At 49.3% G+C, this 13,940-nt stretch overlaps 5 protein-coding genes across 5 annotated transcripts; 3 read left to right on the top strand and 2 right to left on the bottom strand.

Annotated features, from left to right (window-relative positions):
• The first annotated feature begins 2,510 nt into the window (after nt 1-2,510).
• On the top strand, nt 2,511-4,060 carry TrAtP1_010271 (uncharacterized protein). Its single transcript, XM_014089506.2, has 5 exons — nt 2,511-2,626; nt 2,728-2,754; nt 2,812-3,043; nt 3,096-3,719; nt 3,770-4,060. The coding sequence occupies exons 1-5, from the start codon at nt 2,592-2,594 to the stop codon at nt 3,911-3,913; spliced, it is 1,062 nt and encodes a 353-aa protein (XP_013944981.2). The 5' UTR covers nt 2,511-2,591; the 3' UTR covers nt 3,914-4,060.
• A 521-nt stretch (nt 4,061-4,581) lies between these two features.
• TrAtP1_010272 (uncharacterized protein) lies at nt 4,582-6,360 on the bottom strand (the record flags this gene model as incomplete). Its single annotated transcript, XM_066114633.1, has 5 exons — nt 4,582-4,693; nt 4,766-4,810; nt 4,917-5,932; nt 5,998-6,146; nt 6,246-6,360. The coding sequence occupies 5 exons, from the start codon at nt 6,358-6,360 to the stop codon at nt 4,582-4,584; spliced, it is 1,437 nt and encodes a 478-aa protein (XP_065970729.1).
• A 2,557-nt stretch (nt 6,361-8,917) lies between these two features.
• TrAtP1_010273 (uncharacterized protein) lies at nt 8,918-10,225 on the top strand (the record flags this gene model as incomplete). Its single annotated transcript, XM_066114634.1, has 2 exons — nt 8,918-9,003; nt 9,067-10,225. The coding sequence occupies 2 exons, from the start codon at nt 8,918-8,920 to the stop codon at nt 9,263-9,265; spliced, it is 285 nt and encodes a 94-aa protein (XP_065970730.1). The 3' UTR covers nt 9,266-10,225.
• Nucleotides 10,226-10,671: 446 nt separating this feature from the next.
• On the bottom strand, nt 10,672-11,631 carry TrAtP1_010274 (uncharacterized protein; the record flags this gene model as incomplete). Its single annotated transcript, XM_066114635.1, has 1 exon — nt 10,672-11,631. The coding sequence occupies one exon, from the start codon at nt 11,629-11,631 to the stop codon at nt 10,672-10,674; it is 960 nt and encodes a 319-aa protein (XP_065970731.1).
• A 1,150-nt stretch (nt 11,632-12,781) lies between these two features.
• Nucleotides 12,782-13,237, top strand: TrAtP1_010275 (uncharacterized protein; the record flags this gene model as incomplete). Its single annotated transcript, XM_014089825.2, has 1 exon — nt 12,782-13,237. One exon carries the CDS (start codon nt 12,782-12,784, stop codon nt 13,235-13,237), a length of 456 nt encoding a protein of 151 aa, XP_013945300.2.
• Between the last annotated feature and the right edge of the window lie 703 nt (nt 13,238-13,940).

Below are 13,940 nucleotides of genomic sequence, written 5' to 3' on the forward strand. Positions count from 1 at the left end.
CTGGAGCAACCAGTAACAGCAAGACCCAGAAGCACCGGCGTCTTCACCACATGCCCGTATCGGTGGCACAAGCGCGCGTAACAGCAGCACCTTGACTTCCATAACCCATCCAAGAGCAGCACCGTCACGTAACCCGCTGGACAGCCGTCGGGCGCCGCTTTGCGTTTGGCTCTGCCATGCCGACTGCCAATTCGCCGTTTTTTTGCCTCCAGCCAGTCGCGGCCTATCCCAGGTCAGCGTGGCAATATTGAACCTGGCCCGGTCTCTCCCATACAAGATTCATGGCGATGGGGGCGGCGGGAATCCGGAACGGCCAGCCGACCTGGAACACGGGATTTACTCCCCTAGCAGTCATTCTAGCCAGCTTCCACTTGATGGCAGCCCAGCCCCTATCCGATTCTGGGCTCCGTCGCAGATCTGGTGCCTTGTGGCCTGAGCATTGGACGGCGCGACGAGGAAGTGGCCATTTGGTAGGCCCATCTGTTTCTTCCTGTTTCAAGGTCTTTTCTCAGCGGGAAGGGATTGGCTTGTCGCACAATAAACGGAACACGGTCTGGCCGCTCGCATGGGTGCTTTTTGCAATGATGCATCTTCTAAGTGCCTATCCAGCAAAAGGTCCATTCTCGGCGAGCCGGGGAGCAAAAGGCCCTGTATATACGAGTGTCATCGCACGATGCACGTGTGAATCAATCTCGGTGTCGGGGATATAACCACGTTCGCCTGCCTGCAAACTTGTTCACGAGACCAGTCGACGGGTTTTAGCTGAACCTTGTCTTGAGCAGCCCTGTCTCTTCTGCGGATACATCTGTACGACATATGTACGTGCATCCCGGGCGAAACAGGCCCATGGCGCTTTGTAAAATTGGTTGAACCACCCGTTGCAGCGGCACTGGAGACGGGCATTGAAGCTTGAGCATAATGGTGAAAAGGCGTGCATAAATAAAAGTCGCGTAGGCGCGGAGGCTCCGTGTGATGCAAGTTGAGATCAGCGTAAAGGTCCGGAATGGACTGTGCCGATCACCGAGGACATTCCGTCTGCAGGGTAAAACGCGAATACTCGTATCTAGATCTTGAAGCTGCGCAGTGAAACTGTGTACCCAAGCTGCTATGCAGTGATATATCTGCTTTAGAAGATATTAGTAATCTTTGAATTGTTGAGCATTTGTTCCATGTGCTCTTCGTCATATACCTATGGAGGTTTATCACTTGTAGCCTTTTTTTTCCCCACTGACTGGTATTACATGGTTTGTTAAGAGAAGTTTTGCAATAGTAGATGAACCCCAACTATCAGTAGGCTAGACAGATCTGATAAGATAGAAAGCCCTAGAACCAACCCGAGGGCCGATTTGTAAAGAGATCAATCATTTAGATAAATGTTTAATGCCTATTCACTGGTTTCTATGTGCTTGGTAAACTACGAAAGATTCAAGTGTACCTTCCATATTATCAGAATTCGTCTAAAGCTAAGGCTAGGTATTAGATAAAAATAAATGTAATAATACTAGAGATATAAATAAGGAGAAGTCATCCAGCACCCTAATCTTATTACCCAAGGCCTAGCTATAGCTTAATACAAGAGCTAGTCTATATATTTAATTATATAACTGCTAGGAATATTTAAAAAAAAGCAGCAGTACCACATAACCTACATGTATGGATTGATGCTATAGTAGAGTGCTGGATGATAGAATTGGGGTGATGAATGAAGTTTCTTTATAAATATATGTAATAATCCGCTTTCTACATTTGTATTCCTCCTACTATTCCTCAAGTTACCAGCTCTGCCCACATTTACACCGGGATACACAACCAGCCCTCTCTAATAAATCAGGAGCTCCGGCTGTGAAATCACAACAGTATTTCCTGTGCCTGATTGGCGATTTGAAGATGTGTAGCTTCAACAGATGTCGATTTTCATACATGCAATAAATAATATCAGAACCCAAATCCAGACTTTGAACTCCTGGTATCTAAATTAACAATCGAAGTTCAATTGAAATTTAGGCTTGCGTACATCAGTGGAACGTTACACAACTTCTTTCTCGCACAAGGGAAAGAAATGCTGGTGAATGTGTCTACTGACGCGCACTTGTAGTAGGTACCTATGTAGAACATATTTGATTGCTAAATTTGACTAAGATGTGGTCGTTGTGTGTAGTTCAGAAAGAAATATACTCAAATGCACTCCTTCCCTACTTCAGATGTCTCCTGCGCCAATACCATGCAGCAGTATGGCCTCCCACTCTTCACTGGCCCAATTCTCCTCTATCCACTTAGGCTTCTGCAAATAGAAGTGAGCACGGAACAATAGTACTGAGGCTTGCTCGGCTGCAGCTTTGCGAAATGGATGCCTGAATTTGCTGGCCCTACTGTCAAACAAAGAAGGAGAGAAGAGCGGTCCTGCCAGACGTTGGCAACTGCCGTGGATTAGAGCAGGTGACGTGCATATATAAAGTCTTTCTCATCCTTCACCCCCCTCTTCCCTCTCTTCCCTTTCTACAATCTTTACTCTCATCATCCGCCATCTTCCCATTTGGCGCCTTCACCCATCGACACACGCAGCTCCAGGACATTGTTTGCATTCTTGAGCCATGGCGAGCATGAGGGCAAACTCCAAGTTCAACTTGTAAGTCTCTTTGCCCGTGGCCTACCATCACCAGGCCTGTATCTCATCACAGCAGCTGATGAAGTCTACTCGCTTTCACTTGGCTAACTGACATGTTCTAGGGCAACGCAGCCGGTCATCCCAGCCAAGTATGAGCGAATACCTCCCCAAACTATGTTCCATCACAAACTGACACTGGCGGCTAGGTACCGGTGCAAAGTTGGCGGGGAGTGGAAACCTCTCAACGCATTTTCCAAGAACCAACAGAGATTCGTTCAGTTCCAGATGGACCGTCGACAGCGCATCGACGCGGCAAACTCTGGAATGACTTGCAAGGAGCACACATCTAGCCAGCGTACAGAGATGACTTGCGAACTGTGCGGGCTCACCAAGCCCTTGAACGAGTTCAGTGGCAATAGCAAGAGGCATGAGAGTGCTGTACGTCTTCTTCCCTATGCTGCTTTCAATCCACCCTCTGATAATTCCAAAGCACTGCAAAAGATGCACTGCCTGGATGGAGACCCAGGAACCAGAGGTTGTGCCTGCGCCACTGGAGACTGGCCACATCTCCGTCGAGGAGGAACGCGGAGAAATGTGGCCGGCCACTTTTGTCGACGATACCGATTTCTTTTCCGACGATCTCGTGCCTCAAGCACCAATCACTGGTCTGTCATCCCTAGGCTTGGGAGATATTGATCCGTCTCGGCTCGATATGTCTTCCATTCTCAGTGGCCGTTTGCCTTCGACCACTCCTGCACCGGCTGCCAGACCAGGACCGAGCAACGTACTGCCGCCGCATCTTCGCGGCCTCATCGCGCAGCAACCGACGCCCTCTCACGATGGTAATGATGCTTCAGAGTACGCACCCAGTGAGAGTGGTTTCACTCCGAGCAGCGTTTCGACGGCTACGACGGTCAGAGAGATGCGGGATTCCAACAAACCACGCCGCGTATCTTTCAACGCTTGGGATCCAACGGGATTACAGCACCGAAATGTAAAGTCATTCACAGCAAGCTCAACTGCCGGCAGTTCGACCAGGGCTTCTTCTAGCGATGCGGGAGAAGGACAAAGCTTGAATACTGGAGTCCCAGGCAGGAACAACTGGGCCAAAGACGCAAGTATCTCTGCCTTTATTCTATAACTAGATGCTAAGACTATCTCTAGGTCCGGATGACCGCAACGGAGTTACGCCAGGTTGGAACGAACCATCACCTCGCAGCTCGGCAGGTTGCTCCAGTCAAGCATCGCCCCCAGGAGCATAATTTCGAGGCCTTTTGTGAGCCGGACGATGACGACGAAGACTACTAGATAGCACCCAGCATGGAAGTGGGATACGGGGGAGATTTGCAGATTGAGATGATGGGTTTTAGTCATTTGCTTTTTATTCGTCATAGGTAGTTGATAGTTGATACTTGGCCTTGACGTGGGATACTAGGGAAATTTACAGATATGAGATGATGGTTTTAACTTTGATGCGAGATGAATAAAAAGTAAACATGATAACATTGGTTTCTTTTAGATTGTCCTGTCCTGCCCTATTCTTTCCTTTCCTTTCCTATCCTATTCAAGTATATATTCAAGTAGTAGTATTTCGTTACATGGTTGCTTTCCCTCCTTTTGATTTCTGGGGGAAAAGATGGATGGTATGATATGATTTCGATACAACTTTGACAGATGCCTTTTTGCAATGGGCGAGTAAGTAGTTATACATGTGTGTGTACACGTCCGTTGTGTTGCCTGTGGGACTGCTCCTAGTTGGATGAGATGAAATATCGTTGTGCTCGGTCTACAATGCTTGTGAAAATGCAATGCAGGCTTTGGGATAAGCTTCCCAGATATTGAAGCGTTTCGCATTGTGTGCGCGTTAGTATTCGTGTGTACATGTGTGTTTGTGTGTGAGTGTGTATGAGAGGGAGGGATATAACGATGCCTGGTATCATCATCGCCCTTTGCTTTTTATGAATTTATTCCAACTCTTACAGCTGCTTGTCGTCCTTGTTGAGAAAGCTGCTTGGAGGCGCATTCACCACCGCCTCGGCGTCCCCCACCTGCCGGCGCTCAGTCACTTCGCGCGAGCTGCTCTTGAGCCTGCTGCGAATGCTGAGCGCCGAGGAGGTTCTAGCGTGGGCGGTGCTTAATTGCTATTGGAGAGGTTCTGACGATGAGGACAGGCGGTTGAGGTGGAGGTAGACGTCGGTGCCGTAGCTAGGGAACAGGGGGGATGCGGGTCAGTATGCGCATTTCGACTTCTCAAAACTAGCGGTGAGGAAGACGTGCATGCCATGCAGGTCATAGGACTAGCGGAACTTACCCTTCCATGCTGATGAGTTTTAGATCGCCGCCAAAGTACCGGGCATACAGCCGTGAGATGGGCAACCCGTATCCGAAGCCCGCCATGGGGGCCTTGAAGTCACTCTTGTCGAAATCGGGGTCGAGATTGGGTGTGCGATCAACGGTGGTGTACATGTAGGTCCATACCAGGGGAATGGCGCTTCTTGCGATACCGCCGCCTTCGTCGGAGATTTTGATGGTGATGTCTTCCTTGCCCTCGGCGACAATGACCTTTGTGACGGGGAACTCTTGCTTGTCCATGCCGTGGGTCTCGACGACGGCGCGCAGGGAGTTTTTGAGCGTCTCGAAGAGCATGTGCGACAGATGGCCGGGGACGTACATGAAGTCCAAGTTGGGGTTGCAGACTAGCTGGATGCGCGGGGCTTCAAACAGGCCGTAGTGGTCCTCGCAGACGAAGCGGGCATTCTCAATGGCCTCCTGCGCGAGCTCCTTGACATTGGTCTTGGTGCAGATGACGCCGACGTAGGTGGGGTCGCGGTGATGGCTCTGGTCGGTCAGGGCAATGTGCTGGCCGATGAGCATGCGGATGCCGATGCGCGACATGTAGAAGCGGTCGAGGAAGGACTGGATGTTGGAGTCGATTTGCATGCGCTGGCGGCGGCGCTTGTACTCCAGGATGCCCTGGGCCATGGTGGTGACGACGCTGTCGTGCCGCCTCTTGATCTTGTGCAGGCACTGGGCAAACTTTTGGTTGTAGAGCTGCAGCTCGGGCGGCCAGTCGCCGTTGTCGTCGACGGTCGCAAAGTATCTCCGCGCGACGGACCGGGCCTTTCCATGGCCGTTGCCATTGCCATTGGAGTGGCCGTTGCTGTTGAGGTGGAGGTTTCCCCAGCCCGAGGCCTCGCCCTCGTCAATGGATGGATTCGGCGTTGATTCGGACAGCTGTAGGAAGCCGCGCGAGCCATATTTGGCCGGCTTCATGAGTCGTTCCTTTGTGTCCTTGGCGAGTTTCGGTCGGGGCAGCTGGGTGATTTCCTGCAATCGGACTGGGGTTAGCCTCGGCATAGCCAAAGCAGGACAGATGCGCTGCGCAGACGTACCTCGAAGGATTGGGCATACCAGTCCTTGACCTTTTGCACCGACGGCATGTCGTTGAGCCCGTCGGGCAGGGTTTCCAGCTCCTCGACGCGATGCGCCAGGCGGATGGGCAGCTCCTCGGCCAGAAACTGCGAGGCGCGGAAGAGGGTTCCTGCGGCGATGATGTCAGCACGGCTCAAGGTTCAAGCGGCGCAACGACTCAATCAGGGCAATGGATCGAGTATCGCGAAGCACGAAGAGGACAACGCACCTGTGGACGGCTTATCGCCAAACTGCACCATCTGGCGCAGACTCACGCCGGTTGCTGGGAACCGGGCATAGTGGCGGATGGTGTCCATCAGGCTCTCGGACGCCCGCCATGACATGATGGGCGCTGGCGGGGGAGCAGCGGCGCGCGCGCGTTCCCCCAGAGATGTGAGAGAGAATTGGAGATTTTAGAGGAGAGAGACACGCCGTGGACCGGTGGTGTCGAGAGAAGCAATCAATGGAGCCGAGCGTGAAGAGGGAGAGTGGCAGTAGTAGCAGCAGAAGCACGAGAGGGCTCCAAGGGCTCGACAAGATGAGGGGCAGCGTTCAAGGCAGGATTGCAGGACCGGCCGAGGTGAAGCTGCTGCTGCGGTGGCACTGCTGGAGAGACCGTAAGACGCGGCGCATAAGAAAATGGACAGTCTCAGCAAACGCGCAGATGGCAGCGAGTCTGTGTCTCTGGCCTGAAAGCCTCGTCTGACTCTTAAGTTGTGGCGACGAGCGATTGCGGCCCCGCGGAAGCTACTAAGGTTAAAAGCAGTAGCTGGCGGTAGCCGAGGATGTGCGGGACAAGGCCGGGGGGATTGCTTTGGCAGCTGGCTTTGGGCGGGGAGGTGCCGGGGACTCGGTATAAAGAGGATATTTACAGTATATATAAATATGTGCCTGAAAAAGACGAAGAAGAAGCTATTCAAAAACAAAGCAGCAACAGGGCAAGCAGAGCATGAGAGGACGCGGTTGAAAAGGAAAAGGGAAAAGAGACTTCTGCAGACAGACGAGGCTACAGGTGCTGCAACGAGTGACGTCGCGGTTGGCGGGCGTCGGTCATGCGAGCTTGAGCCGTTGCGTGCCCCCATTCGCCCATTCGCAGGCACTGGGAGCTGACACTGGCGGTCCCAGCGGCTAATGCAGGGAGCCCCGGCCGGCACAGTGGCCCAGGAGCCCAAGGACCGTGCTGCAATATTCAGTCTTGTCCAGTCTGATGTCCATCACTTGATCCCATCAGCCTATGCCCTTCTTCTTGACCGCCAACTCAAGCTGAATCGTATCGCCATCGCATCTCGGCTCGTCTGATCCAGATCCCCTTCTCGGCCCCCTTTTCGACTTGCTGCTCTGGTCCTAGCATTGTCTGGTCCCCAGCACCTGCATAGGATAAAGTGTTGATGCTATACTGTAGACAATGGACCCTTGTGAATGCCTACAGGCGGTTGCCGATGCTTGCGTGCATCTCTCTGCATAGCCCTGCACCACACCAGCTCCTTCATTCGTCCATCTGCCTACCGCCTCATCTCTCCGTCGGTCTGAAGGAATCTGCACAGTCTTCTAGACGACAAACACCAAAACAATGGAAACACAGTGCGACCACAGCGACTAGACAAGGTCGCACCACGGACAAACGGGAATATTTGACAAGAGACATGACATGCACCATCTCATGCTCCGCCAGTACTCCTATCTCCCGGTGTTACTCAACCTGCGATGAAAATTAATTTGACGCGCCCCTTTTGCTCGTTTCCTGGCTGTTGGGAATCCCAACCATTGGCCGCAGCCAGATATAATAATAGAATAGAGAAAATAAGAGGGCCAAAAACGCATGACGTGAGAGATAAAAAACTTACCACGGATCTGGTCAGCCCACCACATGCATGCAGTCTTTCGGCGTCGAATCTAGGCAAAATCTATCCATCTGAGTGGCCTTACCTCAGCTTCCGCCACCGCCAGGGGGGCAACTTTTAAGCATTGTCCTCGGAGATTTTCTAGTAGCAGTAATACGACCCAACACTCTGATTACCTCTTGTTGGTATTTCAGGGCAAATTGGCCATCTGTCGTACTTGTACATGAATCTAGAATATCGGTAGAGACTCGGCAGTCGGCGTCGTCTAAAAGGGTCTCCCCTGCAGACACATGATTATCACATGGAAAGTGGCACGGAAGACAAAACAAAATCTGCTTTAGATACCCAGAATTGCTGATTTTGAGATTTGTCTTGCCGTTTCATATTCGCACTTTTATTATGCTCGATTGCCTCAAGGGTATAAAATAAATAGGAAATATGCAAACGATCGATAAATCATTCTCACCTTCGCGCGCATCGCTGGCCGATTTTGATGAATTTGAATGACCTCGATCAATCTAGGGTAACCGTGACTATGTAATCTTCCTCTATCCCCCCCTCGTCTTCTCCATCTTCTTTTTTCTCTCACTTGTGGACCTTCGCATGCCATTTCTTCCTCTTCAACAATATGGCACCGTTGGGGCTTGTGAGAGAGTTCACAGCTATGGCGCCTCAGATATTGAATACTCCCTTCCCTCATGAGTTGAGCAAACTTTCAAACTACATAGTCTAAGCCAATCGACACCATTCACCGCGCAACCACCGCTTTGACAAAAGAGATTGCTCTAAAGCAATGGGTTATCACAAATCACAAACCGCAGCCTTCTTCATCATTCGCAAATTTATTTTGGATTCTTTTTCCAAGATGGAGAGCGAATTTCAAGCTTACTGTAGCACACCCGCTTTCCGAGCCACTGAAACTAATCGCTCAATTGGCTTGAAGCTGGGCTTTGCCTACTAAGATGGTCAATTAAAAAAGGGTTCAGTGTTTTTTCTTCATGTCAGGGGATGATGGGGTACAGGTTTCCAGAATACTGCAATGAAAGGCAGCAGAAAAGTTATGTTTTCCGGTTCATATTGGGAGAAGGCGGAAAAGGTGCCCATTCGTGTGCTGAAAGAGAAGCGTGACGATGAAGCTCGGATTAAGTAGGGAAGGGCATGAAGATTTTGTGATTGATGTATTTATTGACAACCTTTGCTCCCTCATAGCACAGCGCAACTTTCTGCTGCTACTTCTGCTACTTCTGCTACTTCTGCTACTTCTGCTACTTCTGCTACTTCTGCTACTTCTGCTACTTCTGCTACTTCTGCTACTTCTGCTACTTCTGCTACTTCTGCTACTTCTGCTACTTCTGCTACTTCTGCTACTGCTGCTACTGCTAAAGCTGGGGCGCTGGATATAAGTTGAGATGTTGGATAATGGAATCAAGGTGCTGAATAATATTTCCAAAATTACAGAAAGCATTTGATCTCCTTTTATTTTCTCATAATACTGCATGTTGTACCTCTTAGAAAAGCAAGAATATGGCAATGAGGTGCTAGATTATCTCAAGGCTGCAGAACTTTATCAGCACAACCACAAATCTCTTGAATCGCTGTATACGCATATTTCCGTAATAATAGAGGTTGCTATTCAAGAGTCAAGATAATTCCCAAAATGGCCGGGGAATGGCTCCACCTAGAGGTGTCGTTGCAAAGATCCATAGCAGCGCTGGGGCTGAATCAAGATGATACGTTCAAAGACTACATGTATATGACAACACCAAGATAGTGTATACATGCAGGAAAATTGGGTGTCTGCGGACATCCTCAATGTTTGCCTGGGCAAGGCTACCGACTGGCACGAGGTCTGTCTGCATTGATATTGACACGCATCGAAAAGAAAGAGGACACTTCATCCCAAACGAAATAAAATCTGCAACGCTGAAGCAGCCAAGGCCTCCGAATCCTTCAAATTCTCCAAGGCCTGAATCTGCTGCAATCTAAGCATCAAAAAGCTGTTTATCTCTTGGGCAACTCAACGGTATCAACGGGCTTCTTAGACGCACGCCGACCTAATCCCAAGAGCTCTACGTATCCACGATTTGAGAGAGGGACCTACTACCAAACAATGAGTGAAATACCACCCAATGTTTCTGCGTGGCTTTCGGGCTAAAGTATCATCTACGGCAACAAAGCGGCAAACCAGCTACATCAGGTAGGCACCTACATACCGTCAGGTGGCCCAAACCGGGTCTCAAATTGTCGGTCGCATCAACCATCTCCTGCGCAGATATATGTATGCCGACCTGCTTGAGTAACTTTCCACAGCAGCAGCCACTCGATTATTTGTGCCGTGGTGAGTCACAGCCAGACGTTTCACTTTTTACTTAGCAAAAGCTAATTTAACGCTATGTAGCGCTCTGGTACTTTTTAATAATGAAATAAGTTGCTCCTCTTCTCTCATCTTGCCATTGTCTCTTTCTCTGACTGATAGAGCTTTGCATCCCATCTACTATCTCGCTGTTTAATTCTTGCGCTTTGGCTGATAGAGCTTTGCCATCCTCTTCTTTCCGATATAGCCTCGTCATCTTGGTGGACTTTCGGTGTTTAACTTTAGAAAAGGTTGGTTACGTGGCCTGGCATAAACGTTGTCGCCAAAAGGTAAGTAAAGGTGTATCACAAATGCCAGTACCTAGTAGAGGTAGTAGAGGTAGTAGAAGTAGAAGAAGTAGAAGAAGTAGAATCATTATAGACTACCTAGACTTTCTAGATTTTCATTTCGTGGAAGAGGCTCTACTCTATTCCGCTCACACTTTACGATGTAGACCACATCTACGAATGGGTCCTGTAGTTACTGTCCACCGTTATGCGCATTGCACTCCCCGTTGACGATCTCACCACCCACACTAATTCGACTGGATGCTGAATTTGCTCATTCCAAGTCAGCCTCTTCTGAAACCCAAAGTCTCGTAGAGCTCTGCCAATCTTTGCGCATGAAAATTGCACTTCGGGTGAGCTGGGCGGGATACCCCATTCGCTGTCTGTAACTTGCCTCCGCAAGCCACTGTGTTCGTCGCAGGGGTTCATGTTGTAGATGACATAGATTCCGTCCATACGGCCAAAATTGCCAAGCCGAGCCACAACAGAAAAGCCGGTCGGTTCCCAGGTTCCTCTGTAGTTGTCGCCCTCCTCCAATGTTGTCGGCATCTCAGCAAAGGTGTCGCATTCCAAACACTGCAGCTCGCCAAGCTCGTGGAAAACAAATCCCGGGGCATCTGCGTCATCTGACTCTGCTGATTGGGTTGACTGCTCTGATAGATTAAGCGCGCGGCGGTTAAGCGGCTGAGATGGCTCACGGGGCTGCACTGTGGTGTTCACGCCAAGAAATGCAGTGTCTAGGACTTCATAATTTGTCTTGGGAAAGTCCTGTTTCTGCGGCGTTAAGTTGTGAATGGATGGGAGCAGGCGGTAGAATGTCGTATCCTCATAGCCAAGGGGAATCCACGGCCGAAAAGCCCATGTGAGTCCGGGTAGTAGCTCTTTGCGTTCCGTCGAATTGAGGAAGTTGATTCTATCTGCGATTTGAATAAACCGAGCCGGCGTCAAAATACCAACAGGGTTGGCCAAATGCGGCTGACTCTGTTTGAGGCACCATTGGCTGTATGCGCGGCGCTCCTCTGGATCCGGGAGTAACTCGTGAAAAGCCTTTGCGTACTCTTCGGTGTTGAGGCAGCGATGAAATAACTGATCAAAGATCTCATCAAAACGAGCATTGCGGTTTGAAGGTTCCATGATAGGCCAAAATGACACCTGGAGCTGGAGATGGGAAAAAGATGAGAGATGAAGAGGGAAAAAAGAGTTAGACGGGGACAGGGGGCTGCTTTTATTAATGAGAAGAGGGCCGTGTAGGTAGAGGTAGGCAGTGCATACATGTACCTAGTAACAAAGGCAGCCATTCACTTTAACTTTTTCACAGACAAGTGAAAAATAGGAGCCACGTGCTGATCGACAGAAGCAGTGATTCACTTGAACACAAAAGCTTGAGCTCTTATCGTCGAAAAGTAAATGATACATGCCCAACTTCAGGAAATATTATTCAACGCCTGAGTTTCATTATCTGACACTCCTGGCAGCTTAACAAGGCGGTGTATCTACACATAAAAGTATATATCTACTATATTTTAATACTATATAGGCACATGTATATATGTACTAGTATGCAGAAGTAGCAGTAGTAGAAGTAGAAATAGAAGTAGAAACAGTAACTAAAGCTGGATAATAGAACTGGGTTATTGGATGTGTAAATTTTCCTCGGCAATATTATTGCAGTGGAGAATTATTGTACATAAATGGCTACGTAATTCAAGTACATACCCGTTTTCAAGGCGAAAAGTGCTTCACAAAAGGGCCACATGATACATGTACATACCCGTTTGAAAGCAAAAGCGGTGATTTATAGAAGGGCCACATGATACATGTATATATCCGCGTTTAAGGCGAAGGTAGTGGTAAAGATACCGAAAGACTACGTCATCCATGTATATACCCGTCTCTAAAGCAAAAGGTAGTAGTAATTCACAGATGGGCCACATGATATACATTACATGCACATACCTATATTCAAGATAAAGGCAGTAATTCACAGCAGCGCTACGTCATCCATGTACATACCCGTGTTTTAAAAAAAAAGGCAGTGATTCACCGCTTGAATTTCAAATTCTCGATTGTGAATGATAAGTGAAACGGGCCACGTGGTACGTGCTTCACACTCGAGTGACTGCACGCCCCCAATGAATACATATACTTAGCATGGTACCTACCTTTTTAATATTCACAATGCTTGGGAATATGACACCAGACTTCGCAACCTGCCTTCTTCAAACTTCGCACCAAAAAGCCTACAGGCTCGTTTTGATCCCTTTTCGACACAACGGCTCCCTTGATGCTTGTGAGAGAGTTCCCGGCTATGAAGCCTCAAATGATATTCCGCCCTATGAGTTACGAAGAGTTTCAAACTACATGGTCCGAGCCTGTTGACACCATTCGTCGCGCAATCATCGGCCTTACCGAAGATATCGCCGTGTTTCAGGCAATGAGTCTTCACAAAAGGCATACTGCAGCCGGCGAAGAGTTCCTTCAAAGCCTGTTGTACTATTCACAGGTTCTTATTTTGGATCCTCTCGTCAAAATCAAGGGTAGACTCCGAGTCTACGCTCCCACATCTGCCTTGCCAGGGAACGAGACTGTTCAGTCAATTGGCTCGAAGCTGACTGACGCACAATTGGCTTTTAATCGCTTCTCAGCCATCACGTCGCAGGTGTTGGACGAAGCAAGCTGGACATTTAGATGGAAGACTCCATCAGTAGGAGACAAGGTCCCAACGACCAGTCCCTACTAAGCATTGTACGAGTCGATATGTGTCAATAAGTTGTCATCCGCACCGACTGATCATGTAACGGATGTCCTCGGTAAGTCTTATCATTCGTCTACCGCTTCTATTGCTTCTACTGCTACTGTTGCTACTGTTGCTACTGCTGCTACTGCTGCTACTGCTGCTACTCTTCCAGGGTTCATTTGATGAGACTACGCGCACCTACATGCAATGTGCTAACACTCTTAAGCATCTCTCGCGAGAAACCAAAATCTATCGCTGCCTGACCTGCCACCGGGTATAGAGAGGGTCACTTTTGAAAAGTGTGGACGACCTACTATGCTCTTCGTCGCAGCAACCCCTGATCGGTCCCGTATCGTCTTCGGCGCAAACCAAACTTCATGGGGCACGTTGACGGCCTTGTCTGCCATAACCAGGATGGCAAGGGACATCCGAGTTCAACAATATATACCGCGGGCAATGAAAGCCTTCCGGGCACTCCGCCGAAAGGAGGAGGAAGCGCTGGTTGAGCTTCGGCGCAACCCAAGTGCTCGTACTCTTAGCGACAAAGAACTGAAATATAGGTCTCGTTTAGCAGCGATAGAGAAAATGAGATTGGATGAAAGCTTCTTGGGTGGGGGCAACGAGATAGGTATCGCCCTTAAACCACCGAGCTGGAAGTTTAACCAGGGTTGCTACCTCTGCCAGGGGATGATGGGGTATCAGTCCC

The sequence above is a fragment of the Trichoderma atroviride genome, chromosome 5 (genome assembly GCF_020647795.1).
Source record: "Trichoderma atroviride chromosome 5, complete sequence".
In the NCBI taxonomy this organism is placed as follows: domain Eukaryota; kingdom Fungi; phylum Ascomycota; class Sordariomycetes; order Hypocreales; family Hypocreaceae; genus Trichoderma; species Trichoderma atroviride.

What these genes read in the sequence shown, in the direction of transcription:
- TrAtP1_010271 (XM_014089506.2), top strand. Translation starts at nt 2,592, where the DNA reads ATGGCGAGCATGAGGGCAAACTCCAAGTTCAACTT. An exon ending in GCAAACTCCAAGTTCAACTT is followed by an intron (nt 2,627 to 2,727) that starts GTAAGTCTCTTT and finishes GACATGTTCTAG; the next exon opens with GGCAACGCAGCCGGTCATCC. An exon ending in GGAACAACTGGGCCAAAGAC is followed by an intron (nt 3,720 to 3,769) that starts GCAAGTATCTCT and finishes GACTATCTCTAG; the next exon opens with GTCCGGATGACCGCAACGGA.